The sequence below is a fragment of the Triticum aestivum genome, chromosome 1A, assembly GCF_018294505.1.
Source record: "Triticum aestivum cultivar Chinese Spring chromosome 1A, IWGSC CS RefSeq v2.1, whole genome shotgun sequence".
NCBI classification, from domain to species: domain Eukaryota; kingdom Viridiplantae; phylum Streptophyta; class Magnoliopsida; order Poales; family Poaceae; genus Triticum; species Triticum aestivum.
This window is the reverse complement of record NC_057794.1, coordinates 590,645,726-590,666,270: the sequence shown is the minus strand read 5'-3', so window position 1 is coordinate 590,666,270 and position 20,545 is coordinate 590,645,726. Positions and strand designations below refer to the sequence as shown.

At 45.9% G+C, this 20,545-nt stretch overlaps 1 protein-coding gene and 1 pseudogene across 1 annotated transcript; both read left to right on the top strand.

Moving 5' to 3' along the window:
- LOC123070550 (disease resistance protein RGA5-like) lies at positions 1 to 4,472 on the top strand (annotated as a pseudogene).
- Positions 4,473 to 13,954: 9,482 nt separating this feature from the next.
- On the top strand, positions 13,955 to 18,045 carry LOC123070540 (disease resistance protein RGA5-like). The gene is made up of 3 exons (XM_044493792.1): positions 13,955 to 14,757; positions 15,643 to 17,489; positions 17,996 to 18,045. The coding sequence occupies exons 1-3, from the start codon at positions 13,955 to 13,957 to the stop codon at positions 18,043 to 18,045; spliced, it is 2,700 nt and encodes an 899-aa protein (XP_044349727.1).
- The last annotated feature ends 2,500 nt before the right edge of the window (positions 18,046 to 20,545 follow it).

Sequence of the window (20,545 nt, the reverse complement as noted above, 5' to 3'; positions counted from 1 at the left end):
CCGGGCCGCTTCGCCGGTCGTCGCGTGAGTCGTTGAGCTCTGCACAGACCTCACTCACTTCCAGCACTCCCCACTCTTCTAGGGTTCCGCCGCTACCGCCGCACCTCCTTGCTCCGTTGCTCGTCGCTACTCCCGTCGCCGGTGCCACTCGCACGAGCCGCCGGTGCATCCGCACTCCCAGCCGGTGCCAGATCCGCCTCCTCCCCTGGACGGATCCGGCGCACCTACCTCCTCATCTCGCTCGCCTCCGCCTAATCCCCGTCCGCCTCCTCTCCTTCATCCATGAGGTGCCTTCCCCAACCTCCCGACCTGTTTCCTCCACCACATCGATCAGGTAACACATCGACCACAGCCTGCATCTATCTATCTCTTAATTTACACCAACTAACTCTTGCTTCACACAGACAGAGCACCCGGATCTGTGTCCTCCCCGCCGCATTCCTTCTCCCCCGGCTCGCTGTCTTGCAATCTCCGACCTCCCTGTCTCCTTCCTTCACCACATCAGGTAAGATGCCCCTCGCCACTGCAGAGGATCCCAACCCCTCGCCACCAGTTAATTTTTTCATCTCTTTATTTATGGCACCAACTAACCTCGGCTTCACTCTGTCTGTAGCCAGTCAGCCGCCGAGCCAAGAGAGCAGTCGAGATGACCGGAGGAATCGTGACCGTGGCGAGCGGGGTGATGAACCCCCTCATCGGCAAGCTCACCACACTCATGGGCGACGAGTACAAGAAGTTCAAAGGGGTCAGGAAGCAGGCCTCATTCCTCGAGAAGGAACTCAGCGCCATGAACGCTGCCCTTCAGAAGCTCGAGCTCATTGATGAGATTGATCCAACCGTCAAGGATTGGAGGGACCATGTTAGGGAGATGTCGTATGACATGGAGAATTGTATCGATGACTTCATGCGACAATCTCGAGCCGACGATGCCAAGGGGGGCTTCATCAAGAAGACTGCTCGACGCATCAAGAAGATGCGAGAGCGTCTTCGGATAGCCGACCGGATGGAAGAGCTCAAGACTCTTGCCTTGGAGGCAAATGCTCGGCGCCAAAGGTATAATATTGATGATTGGAAGCCCACCACCAGCACCGTGCCTTTTGACCCACGAGTGCGAGCGGTGTACCAGGAGGCTGATACTCTCGTGGGCATTGATGGCCCAAGGGAGGAGGTTGCCACTATTTTGATGGATGCTCAAAAGAAACTCAAGGTGGTGTCGATTGTGGGCTTCGGTGGTCTTGGTAAAACTACACTTGCCAAGCAGGTGTATGACAAGATTGGCTCGCTGTTCGACTGCAAAGCATGCTTTTCAGTTTCGCAGAGGCCTGATATGACTGAGCTGCTCAACAATTTCCAGTGGAAACTAGGGATGAGGGATCCCGATACATCTCGCACTCGCAAGGTTGACGACATCATTGAAGAGCTAAGGCAACATCTGAAAGAGAAGAGGTATTATTTGCACACGCTACTCGTGTTAGATTTGAGCTGAATAATCGGATAGTATATATTTGGTATTGATTTTTATGCATCCAAGATCCATGCTTGATGGTTGCCTCTTTATGTTTTTGTGATAGAGAAATAGAGAGGAAAATGCAAAAAGATACATTTTTAGAAAAGACATATTGGAGTATTGATATATCCATCCGGTGTCATAAATGCTAGGGTATTAGAAACATGTTGCTCCCATCTACCTTTCTTGAAAAGAGTTTTTTTTATTTTTGAAGAGAGGGTCTGTAATGCCCTCATGAGTCATGACCCATATGTGCTAAACAAGTTTGAAGTTTTAATGCATTATTCACGTTTAGGGTTAAACAACCACTTCATACCTTTTTGTGTGAAAATAGTTAATCTGAAGATCGATTTATGCATGCGAGATTTGTGACTGTTTTTATCTTTCTGTTTCGTGTATTTGTGATACACATGGACACTATACATAAACTATTTGGCAGAAATACAATCATTAGAATTATCGATGTAAGTTTTGGTAAAAAAATTTACAGTGTGTAAAATTTGCTAGGGTATAGTGGAAACCTTTCGGTACTCATCCATGCCTTTAATAAAGAGTTCTTTTGAAAGAAACATTCTGGAATGCCTATGCAATCCTTATGTGCTAAATGGTCATATGCTTTTGGTGTTATTTTTCCATTCATTATGATAATTCGTAGCTTCTTTGAGAAGTTCCTATATCATTTTTGTGTAAAGAGTATTTGCTCGAACCTTTTTTTCCAGTATGTTGATAATTTCGTCCATAATTTAATTATGTTCAACTATAATGTAATTAACCTCTGCAAATATTTGAATAGGTACCTGATTGTTGTCGATGATGTGTGGGATCAACCAACATGGAATACTATTAAGTGTGCTTTTCCAGAAGATATTAATGGAAGTAGAGTGGTAGTTACAACACGAGTGGAAGATGTGGCTGCAGCAGCCTGTCAGAATGACGGCGAGGGCATCTACAAAATGAAACCTCTCAGTGAGCAAAACTCAAGAATGTTATTGCTGAATAGAGTATTTGGGTCCAAAAATGATTGTCTACCCCAACTGAAAGAAGTTATGGCTGAGATTTTGAACAAGTGTCATGGATTGCCACTTGCAGTTATCACAATAGCTAGCCTATTAGCCAATAAAGAAACGTCAAGGAAGGGTTGGGAGAGCATAAGGGATTCTTTGGGTACCCAGCTAGCCACAAATCCCACCTTGGAAGAGATGAAGAGTATATTAAACTTGAGCTACATGCATCTTCCTGCCCATCTGTGGGCATGCTTTTTGTACTTTGGTATGTATCCCGAGGACCGCGAAATCGGGAGGGACGATCTGGTTCGGCAATGGATAGCTGAAGGCCTTGTCAGTAATTTGGATGGGCATGACCTAGAAGATGTTGGGAGGAGTTATTTCAATGAGCTTATTAACAGAAGTATGATTCAGCCTGGTATGATATGCAATGAAGAGGTGGTGTCATGCAGAGTACATGACATGATGCTTGATTTGATCCTAAGCAGGTGTGATGAAGATAACTTTGTAAGTGTGGGGTACAATTATAATGACATGGCAAGATTGCATTGCAATAAATACAAGGTTCGCCGGTTATCTCTGAGTTCTGTGGCTAGTCGTGGAGCAACATATGCCCCAACTATTGATATCTGCCTATCACAAGTTCGATCATTTACACTTTTCTGGACCCGCCTGCCTTCTCTTTTGTTGTTCAAGTATCTCCGGGTGTTGAGAATAGAAGAAAAAACCAAGGTCAGGAGACTACACTTGACCTCACTGCTATTGGTCAATTATTTCTGTTGAGGTATTTGCATGTTACAGTGTCATGTTACGTACAACTCCCTGCTAAATTTGAAGGGCTTGTTTACTTGGAGACATTGGACATGCCTCGTGCCCAGCTCAAGAGCACCCCCTCAGATATAGCCCAATTGCCTCAGTTGTCATATCTTGATATTCGGATGGAAAAATTCATGTGTGAATGTATTGGGAATATGAAATCACTGCGCTCTGGTAATAGATGGTGATGGGTTGTCCATGAAGGAAGTGAACTCAGTGAAGGTTATTATGGGTCTCGGAGAGCTGACCAATCTAAGGAAACTGCAGATCGGAGTGAATGGTTGGGAAAAGCCAGAACGTGATGCTTTCGCCAGCTCCCTTGGAAAGCTCCGTAACCTCAAATGTCTCAAATTCACTAGTGGCTATACTATGAAGATAACGAGCTGGCCTCATTATCCAATCCTTTTCCGCATCTCGAGGAATTTATCAGCGCCCCTAGATGGATATTCTGTAGAGTTCCTGTATGGATGGGTGGTCTAAATTGCCTTCGCATCCTAGAGCTGCGTGTGATGGAGGCGTCAACCCAGGATGTCAATCTTCTTGGAGAGCTTCCGTCCCTCGTAGTACTCTGGCTCATGGCGTTAAATATCCCAAAAGAAAGAGTTAGATTGGGCACGGGACTGTTCCCGGTTCTGAAGAGCCTCACATTTTCTGCTATGGAAGGTGTTGGGGCTTACCTAGGGTTCAAGGCGGGGGCCATGCCCAACCTACGAGACCTCAAAATCTCCACATGGGGGGAACGCGCTGTACCAGTTGGCCTGGAGCACCTGTTACGCCTTGAGAAGATCGTTCTGGATGGGGCTCGCACCGGTGATGCCATAGTGTCTGCGTTCAGGGATGCTTTATCAGCACACCCAAATCACCCTTTCGTTCGCACCGCATTTTAGTTGATTTCTGGTGTCGAAATGCAGTTTGTATTTGTCATTCTGTTTTACCAGCGGTGAGTTGCTCAGCAGGCCTTTCAGTTAGTGATGGGCATGCGGACTACTCCCTCTGTCCCATAATATAAGAACATTTCTCAAACTATATTAGCTCAAAAAACGTTCTTATATTATGGGACGGAGGTAGTAATTTGGTACCATGTAATGTAATCTTATCTACCTCTGCATATTAATTTCCGCATGCATCATGAGGGTTACATCGAACTGAACTTTGCCTATGATTTCAGTAGTGGAATGTGCATGATTTGATATATTGTGTGATGACTGGATTGTGTGTTACTACTGATGACACTCTGTTGAGTTGACAGTGACTAGAACACATGATCTTGACCCATGACACAACTAGTTCGTTGCAACTGTCAATCAGCTTGCAAGGTCATGAAGAACTAACTAACGGTGGCAATAGAACTGTGTTTGCTCAACTACGCAATGGGCAGGTTAGTTAATTAAGTGTTTCGTTAAGAATTTTCTCATCGCGAGGCCACCTTCAGGCACGACCATCGCTAGGTCATCCTCAGCCACCTCCATCTCTTACCCATGGTCAGCCACCACCATCTCTTGCCCATGGTCAGCCACCACCATCTCTTGCCCTTGGTCAGCCACCACCAGCGCTAGGTCATCCTCAACCTGATGCCCATCGTCATCCTGCAGCTCCTCATCCCCACTCTGCTCCTCTTCTCCCGCACTCCAGTCCGGATCATCCTTCTTGTTGTCTATGCTGCTGCTAGAATCGCCGCTGCTTTCGCTACAGCCAGAATCGCTGCTGCTTTCGCTACAGCCATAGTCGCTGCTGCTTTGGCTATAGCCATTGTCCCTGCTGCTGCTCCCATTACCTGTCCAAATGCAACAATGACCGTTAACAATCGATGTGAGACAAAGCCAAATGTAGAGGAATAAGAAGAGGCAGAACGTACCGGCATCATAATCTTCAGCGTAGCGCATGCGACACATAGTCGCGTTGAACACCTTCACGATGAGCATGGTGGCGGCGTCGTCGTACCTGAAGAGAAGGAAATACCCCGGCCGCAGGTCGTAGGCACGGTAGAACTTCTCCCACCCACGAGGCAAGTACATGTGGCCCTCCTTGATCACCAACTCCACATCCCATAGCCTGCAAAACCCGCTGCCGGCCTGTCGCAGCTTCACATTATTTGGCGGATCTTCACCCATCAGCATGTTCATAAAACTGTCAGGCAGCCTCTGCAGTTTGGGACAATGAGTGATGTAGCAAACAACAGATATCATAATGAGATGGGTGAAGGGGAGATCTCTCGTTTTATATACCTGCGTCATGGATGATACTGAAGTCCCAAGTATGATAGTGAAGAACTCGGAAGCATCCAACTAGTACTGCAGTGTCGCAGAACGGCGGTGGCTGCTTCCCGCCATCTCTGATAAGCAGCAGAAGAGATATTTTTACGATACAAGAAGAAAGCAGTCACAACTACAGTAAAAACAAGCAACTACACACACAGGAGTTGTAAAATATCCCTATTATTCTTTTTTACATAAACATGTAATTAGTCAAGACAACTTCTCTCATATTTTTAAACTTCCATTTATTTTAATCTACGGTAGAGACATGACATCATCACTCCAGAAAAAACCAACAAATATGGCATCAGAAACATATGTGCCACCTGTCAGAAAATATAGAAAAGAAAGCACATAGTTATAAAGATTAGTATTCGAGACTTTGTAGCGAGCTCTGGTTTCTCTTAATGGCAATTTGGGTGAACCTAAAAGATATGAATTCAACAGGGGACCTCACAAGCTTTTTATTGAAACAAGCTCAACTATGAAGCTTCCATATAGCCGCAAGCCCAACAATTTGAACATTACGGCTACTACTACGAATAAATTTAGGAATACAGTCAAAATATCGGGGACAGAATTGGCACACAGGGTTCCCTGTCCATTTCCTTTTTACCATATTGTCCTAATAGGCTACATGCTGGAAAGAAATCAGCTTCGTTACTTTGGCATGTGAAATGTAGTTACAATACTCTAGCATCTACCACAGTTGACTGCCTAGAGCATAGTGAAGAGAATTCATTGGGCATGAGAACTAATAACTCGCAGCGTCGAGGGAAGCAAATCGTTGACTCAGATATCACGAATTTTGTAACTGAACTCGAAGTTAACTTGAGCTCCTGACCATGTGATGGCATAGGATTCTGAAACTGAACACCGACCAGATCCATGCCAGCACCACACAACACGTGGAGCCAAAAGTTACGGGGTCCTCTAAGTATGCAGAACTCTACAACTACTAGAAGAAGATAACCGAATTACCCTATGAAAATGAACCAGACAAGTCTCAAGTGATTTGCTTCACTCAAGGATAAACCTGCTACGCTACGTCCAAAGCATAGTCAAAACTGACAATCTGCTCGGGCGAATTTGCAGATAGACTAGAAACTGAAAAACGTAGCAGTTCATCCAGAAGAAGGTACATAACAGGGCATCTGCATTGGCAATAGCTGAACAAATCATAATGTCACGACGATGAAATCATCACTAATATATAGAGCACCCAGCACTAACAAGTTCATATCAACTCTCATTTTGGTCAGAACTTCAAACTACACAAAACTGATGTATTGCAGCTATATTAAGTGCTTCAAAACTAAACTGATGAAGCTGAAGCTAGGACACATCAGGCAGGTATAGTTTCGAGGATTTCCAGCAGCTCATATATGACAAAAAACAAGATATCCTCCTACCCAACTACCACCAATGGCAATGCAAATAGGGAAGCAAAATAATTGGCTCAGAGGGACGACCATATCCTACTTAAGAAGAACCAATAAGCACATGACTGGAGATGGACTTGAGAATCAACAACAATTTACAAGCCATGGCCATGGTCTCCACTCCCAAACCCTAACCCTATTAGAATGTTTTGAGGGCAAGAACCAATAAGCACATGACTTGAGGGCAAGAGGAAGAAGAAGAAGAAGGAAGTGGAGGGGAGGGGCTCACCTACAGTCGAGGGAGTACACGGCGCCGGCCTGGCTGAGCCGAGGTAGGGCAAAGCAGCGCGCGGACGGCGGCGTCGCGTGGCCTGGCTGAGCTGGCGGTCGTCGTCTCCTCCTCCTCGTCCTCCTCCTCCGGCTCGGGGCGCGGGGGAGCTACAGTGGTGGGGGGCGTGGGGGCGGCGGCGCGGGGGAGCTGCAGTGGTGGGGGGCGCGGGGGCGTGGGGGCGGCGGCGCGGGGGAGGTGCAGTGGTGGGGGCGTGGGGGCGCGGGGGCGGGGGTCGGGGTGGCGGCGGCAGGGGATGGAGGGGACGGAGGGGGCGTGCAGGCGCGGCGGCAGCGTACGGTTGGGGCGGAGGGGGCAAATTAGGTCGAGTGGGGAGGAAGGGAGGGAGGGGAATAGGCGGAGTGGGGGGAAGCTTACTAATGCCGCACCCAGCAGCGGTGCGCCATTATAATGTTTTTTAATTACAGTTCGAGCCCTCAGGTTATATTCCACCTAACCTAATCTACATCAGAACCCGCCCACTAGCCTGACTGGTCAGCACGCAGCACACACACTGGAGGTCCTGGGTTTGATTCACAGGCTCCCCAATTTTTATTTTTATGCATTTAAAATGCTATTTGATATTTATTTGTGTTTAAATATGTTCAAACTTGTTTAAATCATAACGGTAATATTTTTTTATAAAAACAGTAATAATTTTTTTTAAAAATATGTTCAAATTTGTTATTTGAAAATATTTATGAATATGAAAAAGGTGGAGTGGAGGGTGCGGTGGGTCATCGGCGACGGTGGAGTGGGGGAGGGTGCGGGCCGGGGGTCGGCGGCGGCGGCCGGTGGAGTGGGGGAGGGTGCGATTGATCGTCGGCGGCGGTGGAGCGGGGAGGGTGCGGTTGATCGTCGGCGGCGAGGGGGACATCGATGTCCCATGAACACGGTGCGCCATTAGTTGTTTTGCAAAAAAAAGAACAAAAAAAATTCAGTACTGGCGCACTCCTTGTCCGGGGCGCCATTACTAGTTACACTTCGGTCGGATGCGCCATTAGTATGTATGTAAAAATGAAAAAAAAATATCACTAGTGGCGCACCTTTTGTCTGGTGCCCCATTAGTGTCTTCCACACTAATGACGTATCACCAACTGATGCGTCATTAGTATATAGTAGCGGCGCACTACTTTTCTGGTGCGCCATTAGTGTCAATTCTATCTATAGCCCTTTTCTTAATAGTGTTTGCTCAACTACGCAATGGGCAGGTTAGTTAATTAAGTGTTTCGTTAAGAGTTTTCTTCTCTGAGTTCGGCAATGTGATGTCTCCAGGAAGTGTGCAGTCAATGTGATGTCACCGAGAGGGCATCTTAGGCTGGGGGCACTGAGAGAGGTGCAGATGGGTCGGGGTGGGTTATGTCAGTATACATGAGGTGGTTTCAACCGCATTTTCAAAAAAAAAAAATAGTAAAACTAAAAAGCATGAGGTGGCAGTTCGAATCTGACCGCCGCCTCCCAATTGGAGGGTCATCAACATGGATGCTTGCCATTTCATTAGGTACAATTTTCTCAAAAAAATAGAAGGGGAAATGAAGGTTTTTTTTTCTGGAATAGTGGAAAAGAAGCTTATTCATATCTACATTTCTTAACTTTTACAAAGCGGCTGGTTTCTGTAGTACTGAATATAACCTGACTGCTCTGGGCTTGAAATGTTTAGCACTGGACCAACCAGCCATCTCAGTTCTTAATCTAGCTTTTTGCCTAATATTTTTATTGTATAATATGCCTAATGTTCCCAGCAGAATGTTCCAATGACTTGGAGCAGTTTTGTTTCTCTATATGTATCTGCTTCTTCCAACTCTGGCCAAATCTCTGTAACGTCAATATCTCTCCGTAGCTAAGCAGAGGCTGCAGAGAATAGAGAGGCAGAGGCACAACCAACAAAATAAGCAACTGCCCGTCAAGGAGAAAAGACCAGAATCTGAAGAGTCTTACAAGGGTGGAGCTGCAGAGGAGAAAGCAACAGAAGAAGATGCAGCACAGAAGGCATCAGTCGAACAGAAGAAAGAAGCTCCTGCTACTAAGCGGTCTTCAAATGTTTTTCACAAAAGTAGTGACACTAGGCTACGAGTCATCCCGAAGAAATTTTGTGCGGCATCATGCTGATATAACCTGCCGATGCGGTATTATGCTAAATTAGCAAGTTTGTTCTGCATTGTACACTAGACTTTGCACTGGTTTGCTTCCCTGAACATAAGTTCAGAGTTTGGCGGTGGTTAAGGTACCGAAAGGCGAAAGTCTTGATTCATGCCAGTCAGTTATCAAAACGCGGTTGCAATTATACATGGTGGTTCTAATTCAGTTTATGAGGAAATATTATGACTGCTGCGTTTCTGACTTATTTGACTTGAGAAGTACTAGTATTTGATTTGTTGGTGATAAGCTTCTTACTAGCACTAGTCTACCATGTTATTAATTTGTGTTGTAGCAGCAGCTTGGTTGTGGTTAATTATGTATAGATTATAAACAACAAGTGCAGATGTGTGATGTAAGTAGTTTCAAGAACTGAGACTTGTTCAAATTGGTGTGCAGGTGTACATACATGATACATCAGCCTGAAGCTGAAAGTAGAATGCAGGAAGCACTATGCTTTGCTGTTGCACCAACTGAGACTCACATTACATGAAAGAATGGTTAAGTTTGAGGGTTACATATAACTGAATGAAGATGTAGTAACATATTTTTTTCCCTGGAATGCACATGATTACTTATATACTCCCTCCGTCCCAAAATTCTTGTCATAAATTTGTTTAAATATGGATGCATCAAAAGTCACGTTTTAGTATTAGATACATCCGTATCTAGACAAATTTAAGACAAGAATTTTGAGACGGAGGGAGTATTAATTTAGGTGACTAACTTCCCCTCAAAAATGTAGGTGACTAACTTCCACAAATTTGTGATGACTAAAATCTGCACTATACTCGCCGTCTCTGTCTGAAATTTGCGTCACAATAATGTTGACATTGGCACAGCTTAACCCCATTCATCAACATATATAGAAGTATGAGAAGTTGCATGCCAAAAACCATCCTATATATGTTCAGTAGCTGGTACGATGTCACGGGGTTCCACATGTCAGGCTCATGTATATGTTCACCAGCCAATGAAATTGGAATTTTAGAGTGTCTGTCTGTGTACGGTTGATCTGCAAACGCACGCCGTGGGTATCACTGTAAGCAAGTTACACTGGCGTATGCCCAGCAGGCAAATATTGCGCGGCGAGCCCAAGACAATGCACCACGGCACTGTTAGGATTTGTGGGCTATACGGTCTACCCTCTAATTCCTCTACCTTTTCCGTGGTGCCGCTCACAATGCATATTGAGGCTAGAGGGTAGGGACCTATTTATAGACTCCACTTCCAGGCGTTTTATTATTCCACCTGTTTCCGGAAAGATCTGTACGACTCCTGGGCAATGTTACCAACCACGATCAAACATGCCAGTTTTTTTTAGTCTAAATATACTAGTCCCTAGCACACATGTGTGAGTCATGTGCCATGATTAGATTGTAGTATATATGAGATCAACTTCCAATCTTAATCATGTGGGTCAACAGCCTGCAGAGCCGATCCTGCAAAACAAACCCAGCTCTTCCACCTTGTGATGTCCCGGGAAAAATACGTACGTACATATAAATTCCAGTAGAGTCGATCCCTATTAATTCCTCTATTGTATTCCATCACAGTCGTCCTCGGCATCTCGAGTATTACTTCCTCGAGTGAAATTCCGCATCAGTTATTCCCCGTCACAAACATTAATAATATGAATAATTCCATGTTGGTTTCAATAAATAATAATCATGTTGAATAAATGTTGAAAGCCACATAAATATCCAACATCAACCTTGCGAGACGCATCCACAACAACTTCATGTATGTGTGCGCAACCTCATGAGACGCTTTCACCGTAGGAAAATAAAAATTTCAATAAATATTGATTTGCCGAGAACCATTCCTGGGGCACTTGGTAAAGCAGGGCGACCGTCAGAGCAATGTCAACCACTGCTGGTCTTGCCACGTGGCAACCCTTTGCCGAGTGCCGTGCACGGGCTCTCGGCATATGTGGGGGTTTGCGAGTGGAATAATTCTACACCTACGAACAATTACGTGCAGTCCTACGTAACTTTCCTTCACCCATTCTCTCCCCCCCCCCCCCCCCCCCTGATTTTCAGTGGGGGTGGGCCCCTCTTCCCCCCAACTTCCAATCACACAATGCCAAGTGGCTAATTACGTAAAACTGAACTTCCAATCACACAATGCGAGTGTCGGCCTTTTGCCGAGTGTGCTTTGCCGCTTCGTATCGGCATACGTGGGGGTTTGCCGTGCTGTCACTTTTGCCGAGAGTTGTGTTCAGCATACACATGTTTGCCGAGTGCCCGTGGTTTGGCTCTCGGCAAAGAGCTATATACCCGCTCTATACGAAAATTTCAGTAGTGAATGCAGCAACCATTAGTCTCATGTTGGTTTGGTTCTGTCTACTTTCTGGTTTGCTCGAGACTTGGCATCATCGTATTGCGTACAGGTACACACCGCATTATAATCCATATTGAGTCGGTACCGATTAATTGGTTATTCAAACCTGGGACTTGTTCATATATATTGTCCAGTCTTGTGTGTGTGTTTCTATATGTGTACCTTGCTCTGTACTCTGTTCTTCATATGTGCCTCTCCTTTTTCATTTCTTGCTGTGAAGCCCCACATTGTTTTTGCTTCCAGAAGAGAGCAGTATGCAGTTAGTACTAGGACTAGAAACTCTTTTACTATTTGTATATGGCAGGTGAAGTTTGTCCAAATCTAGGACTAGGATGGAACTTGTTCATATAAGGAGTATACTGTTCATTCGGTCTTTGTGTATATGTGCGTTCCTGTCTGAAACTCATTTACTATTTGTATATGGAAGGTGAAGTTTGTGCAGCACCATGAACACAGTGATGTGTTATTTCTTCTTTTCTTTTCTTTTTGCTGAGAAAGGGATGGCCTTGAGAATCGGCAAGTATGGTTTTTCGTTGAGCCTGAGCCTGAAGCACTGTTTGAATTCTACCAACCGAAGCATAGAAAAAAAGAAACAATCTACCAACCGAGACTCTGAATTCCTGTTACACTGTATTTTACACTTGCTTGATCGGCAACCGTGGTGCTCGACTTACGGGATGACGCGCGAGGCCGCCGGGTCGGTGAAGAAGCCGGCCAATCACGCCGGTGTTGGAGTAGAAAACTAAAAAGTAGACGCTGATCAAAGCGACCGGCGAGAGAGCGAAAACCCGGATCAAAGGATCGGGAAAAAAGACTCTCTGGGGCAGCCGACCAACACGGCCGGCGGATGGACCCTAGATACGGGCGGCGCGGCCCCCGGTGGCGGTCATGGAGGCTGACCGCCCCGGGGGCGGCGCACGGGTGCGGAAGCGGCGGCGGCTAGGGTTTAGGATCGACTTGCGATAGATACCATGTTAGAAGGGAGAGAGAGGTTTGGTGGAATTTGATGGATATATTGCTTGAGCCTTGTGGGAATATATATAGGAGTACAATCATCTACTTGAAGTACAAGATAAGTCAGAACAAATCCTAATTTATCTCATCTTTCTTAATAAACATTATACTCAACAGGAGCTGCTGCATGCCCTGAGGCCTGAACTGCCTGGACCTCAGTGCAGTGGCAGCCTCCCAGTTAACTGACGGAACTGAATCGTGACGAGCTTAACACTTACAAAGCCATCAGTCGGAGGCGTTCCGTCCAGTCCTCCGATGCCTCCCGCCGTCGTATGCAAGGCCTGGCGCGTCGCCATCGGCGACCATCGCCTAGCCATATGAAGTTTCTGTTGGCGTTCGTCACACAATATTTCTTGTTGATCGATGATTAAATTCTGCAAAGCTGGCACGCCGGCATGTTTGCTGGTGTTTTATCTCGTGGCCTCGATCTTGTCAGCATAGGTTTGCCAGCTGATTAAAATTCACGCGGAGGCTGGCCAAGATCATGTTTAATTAATCAATGGCTGGTTAGGCCCCTTCTAATGCTCCATCTTGTACATGTGCTAAGGTTGCCAACTAAAAAAAATCTAATGTGGCATATGCTAGTTAAGAAGAGAGAGAGTAGTATGGTGACCCAGAAAGAAACGACGCTAAGCACGTGTACATAGGTGGAAAGACAATTCCGAGTCTACAACTAATTAAATGCATGAAGCTTAGCACCCAAAAGCTTAGCACCTTTGCATTGGGGACTTGAGTCTTACCCCTCGCGCGTATCGCTGCCTCTTGTCCTGCAAGTATACATCCTATGCTAACATTAAGTAGTTAATTAGCTGCACAATTATCCTAAAAAAAGAAACTGCACAATTACAGATGCCCTAACGATCCATCCTAGGTGATTTTTGGTTCACGCGGTGTCTGGTAGCTAGTGTACGTTGCGCTGTCTTGTTCGTACCGTTGCTTGGTTACATCTTTATATATTCTACTATTCTGTAGATTAACGTACACAATTGAACTTAATAAAGCACTTGCCAAGGCCGGCCCAATGAGTCGTAACGTTCCAACAGCTTAATGTCTTGGCGAGGATCTATAAACATGCTGCCTTCCTTCTGCCCTTTGCACCAACTCTGCATTCCTTCTACTCTTCACACCAACATCTAGCCAGTGAATCAATAGAGCACGCTAGCTAGGAAATGGCAGGCGGAATTGTGACCGTGGCTAGTGCAGTGATGAACCCCCTCATCGGCAAGCTCAACGCACTCATGGGCGTCGAGTACGAAAAGTTCAAAGGGGTCAGGAAGCATGCCTCGTTCCTAGAGAAGGAACTCAGCGCCATGAACGCTGCCCTCCAGAAACTCGAGCTCATGGATGACAAGCTCGATCCAACCATCAAGGACTGGGTGGATCATGTCAGGGATATGTCCTACGACATGGAGAATTGCATTGATGACTTCATGCACGATTTTCGCGCTGATGATGCCAAGGGAGGCCTTATAGAGAAGACTGCTCAATTCATCAAGAAGTTTCGACAACGTCTTCGGACAGTCGACTGGATGGAAGAGCTCAAGGATCTTGCCTTGGAGGCAAATTCTCGGCGCGAGAGGTATAAGATTGATGAGTGGAAGCCCGTCTCTGGTTCTGTGGCTGTTGACCCTCGGCTGCGAGCGGTCTACCAGGAGGCAGCTACTCTCGTGGGCATTGATGGTCCAAGGGAGAAAGTTGCTACTTTGTTGATGGATACTCAAAAGAAACTCAAGGTGGTGTCAATTGTGGGATTCGGCGGTCTTGGTAAAACTACACTTGCCAAACAAGTGTATGACAAGACTGGCTCTCAATTTGACATCAAGGCATTCTTTTCAGTTTCACAGAGGCCTGATATAGCTGAGCTACTTAACAATTTCCAATTGAAACTAGGGATGGATGACCCTGTTTCGTCTCGCGCTCGCAAGGTTAATGACATCATTGAAGAGCTAAGGCAACATTTGAAAGATAAGAGGTATTACTTACTGTCAATAGTCGTCACTTGCCTGAGATTTTCTGTTTAGTTTGAGCTGAGTAATTGGTTAACATATGTTTTGAACTGATGTTTGTCCTTGCAAGCTGCATATTTAGTTGTTTGGTTCTTTGTGTGCTTATGATAGAAATAGAACAATTAAAAGAAATTATGTAGAAGAAAATGCATCTTTATAAAAGTTAAGGGCACGAATGGTTTATTTTCCATCCAGTGTCATAATTTCTAGGTGTTAGAGACATGCGACCCCCATGTACCTTTAGTGAGAAGAGATTTTTCAAAGGAAGTCTTATGAATGTATGTGTGACCCGTATGTGCTAAGCTGTTTTGAAGTAAAAATATATCCAAGGTTAAACATACCCTTCATGTATTTTATGGGAAAAACATAGTTAATCACTAGATTGATGTACGTGGGCAAATTGGCATATAGCTACTAATCATTTGAGATTTCCGATTTTTTTAGTTTATTGTGTTTTTATAAATATGAATATTTGTAAACAAATAACGCAACATGAATACAAACATACAACATACAGCTTAGTTGAAGTTCTGGTATATTTCACATGTAGTTCAAAAATTCCTAGAGTATATTGAAACACTTTTAATACTCCTCTAAGTCTTTATCAAAGAGAGTTCTTTTAAAAGAAAGGCTCTAGAATTCTCATGTGGTTCTTTTTTGCTAAATGATCACATGCTTTGCTATTTATTCCATTCATTATGACAATTCATAGTTTTTAAGAAAATACCCTATACCCCTTTGTCGAAAGGGTCTTTCTTATAACCTATTTTGTAAATTTTTGATGATTTCTTTCTATAATATAATCATATCATATTATAATGTAACTAACCTCTCTCCATACATTTAAAAAGGTACCTTATTGTTGTTGACGATGTGTGGGATGAATCAACATGGAAAACTATATTGTGTGCTTTTCCAGAAGATTGTAATGGAAGCAGAGTAATAGTTACAACACGAGTGGAAGGTGTGGCTAGAGCAGCCTATCATAATGACCGTGAGAGCATCTACAAATTGGAACCTCTTAGTGAAGAAAACTCAAGAAGGCTGTTATTAAATAGAGTATTTGGGTCTGTGCATGATTGTCCATCCGAACTTGAAGGCGTCATGGTTGAGATTTTGAAGAAGTGTCATGGATTGCCACTTGCAGTTATCACAATAGCTAGCCTATTAGCCGGTGAAGAAAGATCAACAAAGGGCTGGGAAAGTATTAGGGATTCTTTAGGTGCCCAATCTGCGACAAATCCTAACATGGAAGAGATGAAGAATATATTAAACCTTAGCTACATGCATCTTCCCGCTCATCTGCGGGCATGTTTTTTGTACCTTGGTATGTTTCCCGAGGACTTCGAAATCTTGACCGGTGATCTGGTTCGACAATGGATAGCTGAAGGTTTCATCAGTAGTTTGCATGCGCAAGATCTGGAGGATATTGGCAGAAGTTATTTGAATGAACTTATCAATAGAAACATGATTCAGCCTTCTGAAACAGAGTGTAGGGAGGAGTGTTGCAAAGTACATGACATGATGCTCGATTTGATCCTAAGTAAGTGTGCTGAAGATAACTTTGTAAGTGTGGCGTACAATTATCAAGAGATGGCAAGACTAAATGGCTGTAAATATAAGGCTCGCCGATTATCTCTGAGGTCCACTGTTGGTGGTGGAGCAACAAATGGGCCAACTATTGGTGTTGCCCTATCACAAGTTCGATCATTTACACTATTGGGGAACTCCATGCCTCCTCTTTCCTCGTTCAAGTATCTCCGGGTGTTCAGAATTGATGAAGGCCTTTCTAGGGATGACGGGGAGACACTTGACCTCACCGCTATTAGCCAACTGTTTCAGCTGCGGTATTTGTATGTTCGGGGACAAGATTTTGTACAGCTCCCTGCTAAACTTCAAGCGCTTGTTTACTTAGAGACACTGGCCATAATTGATGCCGATATCAAGAGCATCCCCTCAGATATAGTACATTTGCCCCGCTTGTCCTTTCTTCAAATTTGCATGGAAGAAGTGTTGCCAGAATGGATTGGGGATATGACATCATTGCACACTCTGATATTATCAAGGTACAGTTTCACCGATAAGGTCGGGGTGAATGTGATGAAGGGTTTTATTGGTCTCGGCAAGCTGACCAATCTAAGGAAAGTGGAGTTCCAAGTGGAGTGTATGAACAAGCTAGAACTTGAAGCTTTGGCCTGCTCCATTGGAAAGCTATGTAACCTGAAATATTTTACATTATACGGGCCATGTACTGAAGTCAGTAACCAGATGGACTCATTATCCATTCGTTTCCAACATATGGAGGAATTTCACGGGTCTGTATGGCAATTTCGGAGAGTTCCCATATGGATGAGTGGTCTCCATTGCCTTCGCATCCTCCACTTGCGTGTGGAGGAGATTTCAACTGAGGAGGTTCATCTTCTTGGAAGGCTTCCGTCCCTCATGAAACTTGATTTGAGGCCATCGCATATCCCCAAAGAAAGAGCTATATTGGGCACAGGACTATTTCCGGTTCTGGAGTATTTTTTATTCGAATCTAGGGAAGACGTTATGTCATACCTGGGGTTCGAGGCGGGGGCCATGCCCAACATACAAACCCTCACTCTCGGTGTCGCGAAGTGGTGCGGCAGAGTACCCATTGGCATGGAGCACTTGTTACGCCTCCAGAAGATCAAACTGCTTCTGCTTAGCTCCGGTGATTCCATCATATCATCCACGCTCAGGCATGCCTTATCAGTGCACCCAAACCACCCTTCTGTTGAATATTAAATTAGTTTTTATTTATTTATTCCGTCGAAATACAGTTTGAATTTGTCAGATTATGTGACCAATCTAGTGTACCCTCGGTCAATTAGTGGCGGACATGCAGAGTTGGAAGCTAATTTGGCAGTTCGTAATGACGGTGGATATTATTTCCCGCTCGTAGCATATACTCCCTCCGTCCGGAAATACTTGTTATCAAAATGAATAAAAGAGGATGTATCTAGATGTATTTTAGTTTTAGATACATCCTTTTTTATCCATTTTGATGACAACTATTTTCGGACGGAGGAATACGTAGCCCTGCCAGAGAAGTCTCTCTTTTGCAAGATGTTGCAACGTATGCAGGCCCTCACGATTAAAGCGTTCGAAATCTCTTCGTATTTTTCTAGGGTAGCATCCTTCATCAGTGTGGAATGTTTTTCTTTCCTCTGTCTTCAGTACTGATTCTAAGCTATATTCAGCAGCATGGAATGTTTGATATATATAGATGAGGAATCTCTCTCTATATATATATTGATGTTGTTGCCGGGGAATGACCTCCTTTTCGAAAAAATATATTGATGTTGTTGCGCTCACTCTGTTTGGACATTCTTGGCTGGATTGCTTTGTAAAGACTTGCTGCATGATCTTGTTGTATGCGATGCAGCATTAGTGCTATGCTCGATTGATTATGTTTGTGATGTATGCTGAACAAGGGAGCACATGCTCGATTTGCTGACACTACTGGGACTTGTTCATATATATAGTTCAGTCGAGAGAGCGCATGTGTGTATGTATATATATGTTACCTTGATCTATTCTGTCTTGTTCTTATATATGTGACTTGTGAGCAGTGAAAAAAATAGCACACTATAGCGTCGCTAATAGCATATTTTAAGAGTCATGTTATTTTTATCATGGCACGCTATTTTTTCATTGTTTGTGAGTGCCATGTGGCTCTCTCTACTGGAACTTATGGAGATCACAACTGCGGCCGAGTAATTCTATCTCGACCCCGGGCTACCTCTGCCATTTTGGTCGGAGGACGGACATGTAGAAGTTCATCATGTGGCTCCACCGAGGAAGATGAGACGGACACTGCCAGTGCGAGGGCTTTAACACGGTGCCCTCAAGAAGGGTACAACTTCTGGTAGCCGCCACCGTCCGATCCGGGGATCAAGTTTTCACCCAGAGCATCACGAAAGGGGTCAGAACACCGTGATGGAGCCTGCAAGGAGAAAACGACATCCACGGACGCCGCCGCGGGCGGTCAACCCAGGAACCGGGCAAGTGGTGTACCCCGGTGCTCAAACCCCTCCGTCCCATCCTTGCTCCGCCAACCACCCACAACCATGCCGCCCGAGAGGCCGTGGTTGTCCGCCCGCACCCAAGCCGCGCGATCCGCCCATGATCATCACGCCTCCCACTACCAGGGCGCCGCCCTGCACCCAGACCACCCGTGACAACACCAAAGGAGGCGGCTTTGACCAGCTCAGCCAACCACAACCACCCCCGACACCACTAGCGACCACCCCACCTCAAACATCGCCAGATCTGCGACCAAAGAGCGCTAGGCCAGGGAATGGGGGACGAGGAGGAGCGAGGCACGACCACGACCGACACCCCCTGTGGTGGCGACGAGCAGCTCGACCTCGTCGGAGCACCCGTCCCTCCTATCGGCCTCCCCACCAGAAACACCCCTCTTTCGTCCTACCACAACCACTAGCCCGGACCGTCATGAAGCCACCAACAACCGCCCGTCCGTCGGAGAAGAGGAGCAGATTAGCCGCCACTGCAGCCTAGGATGGGCCCAAGGGAGACCCTCCTGTGCCGCTCGCAGACATCCAGACATCGGGGAGGAAGGACCCGACCGGACGCAGGAGCATGCACCACCAAATCCCGCGAGATACCTAGAGCCCGCAGCTGCCGGCGCACCGCCATCTGATGCGCCCGACGCTGCAGCGCCGCCGCCCCCGCGCAAGGCCAGCGCCTGTGCCCGATCCAGCTGTCCCGCGCCGTCCCACCATGGAAGGGCGTGGGGGAGAGGAGAGCCCCGTCGCCGCCAATGCCGGCCGGCGACGGGGGAGGAGGGATGGGGAGGGGAAGGAGGTTGAGTGGTGACGATGGTTTCCCCCCGGGCCGCGTGACTTGGGAGGAGGGAGCCCCCAAGAGCTAATAAATGGGAGATGCCTGGCGGAGCTACAACAAGGCTCAATGGGCCGTGGCCCGCCCATGGTTAAGCTACTTTTTTATAAATCCTAGCGCACAATGCTACGCTGACCTATACCGATCTGCAAAGCAGGAACGCAGCAGCCTGATACCTTTACTCTTTACCTAATAATAATAAAGGGGCTATTGCTTCTTACCACCGTAATTTCGTCCATTTTTTGTCTCTCCGTCGTACCCATATTATTTTCTACCGAGGTGGTACTATTCATGTGATCACGTGGCTTTCCACCCACGACTATTCCTTTGGAGCGATGCGACTCGAACGGAGCCTGCCTTGAGGGAAAGGCGCACGCTCGAACGAAGCCTACCTGAGGGAAAGGCGCATGCAGCTTGGGATGTGGCCCAACTAAGCTAGCCCACATAAAAGGCCTGGCAAAAATATAGATGTTACTTGGAATTGAACTCACGACCTCTCACCTTCGCCTACCTATTGTCCACACCAACCGAGCTGGCTTGGTGCTTTGCTAAGAAGAGAAGTTTGTTTCACCTATTATTAGTCCCACATGGCGTCCTTAAATCCAATCCTACTAATTTATATAGGCCTTTCAATGTCCTGGTTATCAAGGAGTTGTCTCGGAATCAATAAGCAAAGGCTGAGATAAGGAAGCAAAGGAAGGAAGTCATACATGCACGTTGGGCCTTGAGGGAGATTAATGGAAACAAGGAAGTGTTGTTAGAGTTGTGTCGAATATTATTGTACAAGGTAGATTACGGTTGGATTTGTGCCGGCGCCCGGGCGGCCGGGGTGCGGTATTGTAGTGGTATCAAGGGGAGGAGCGCCCG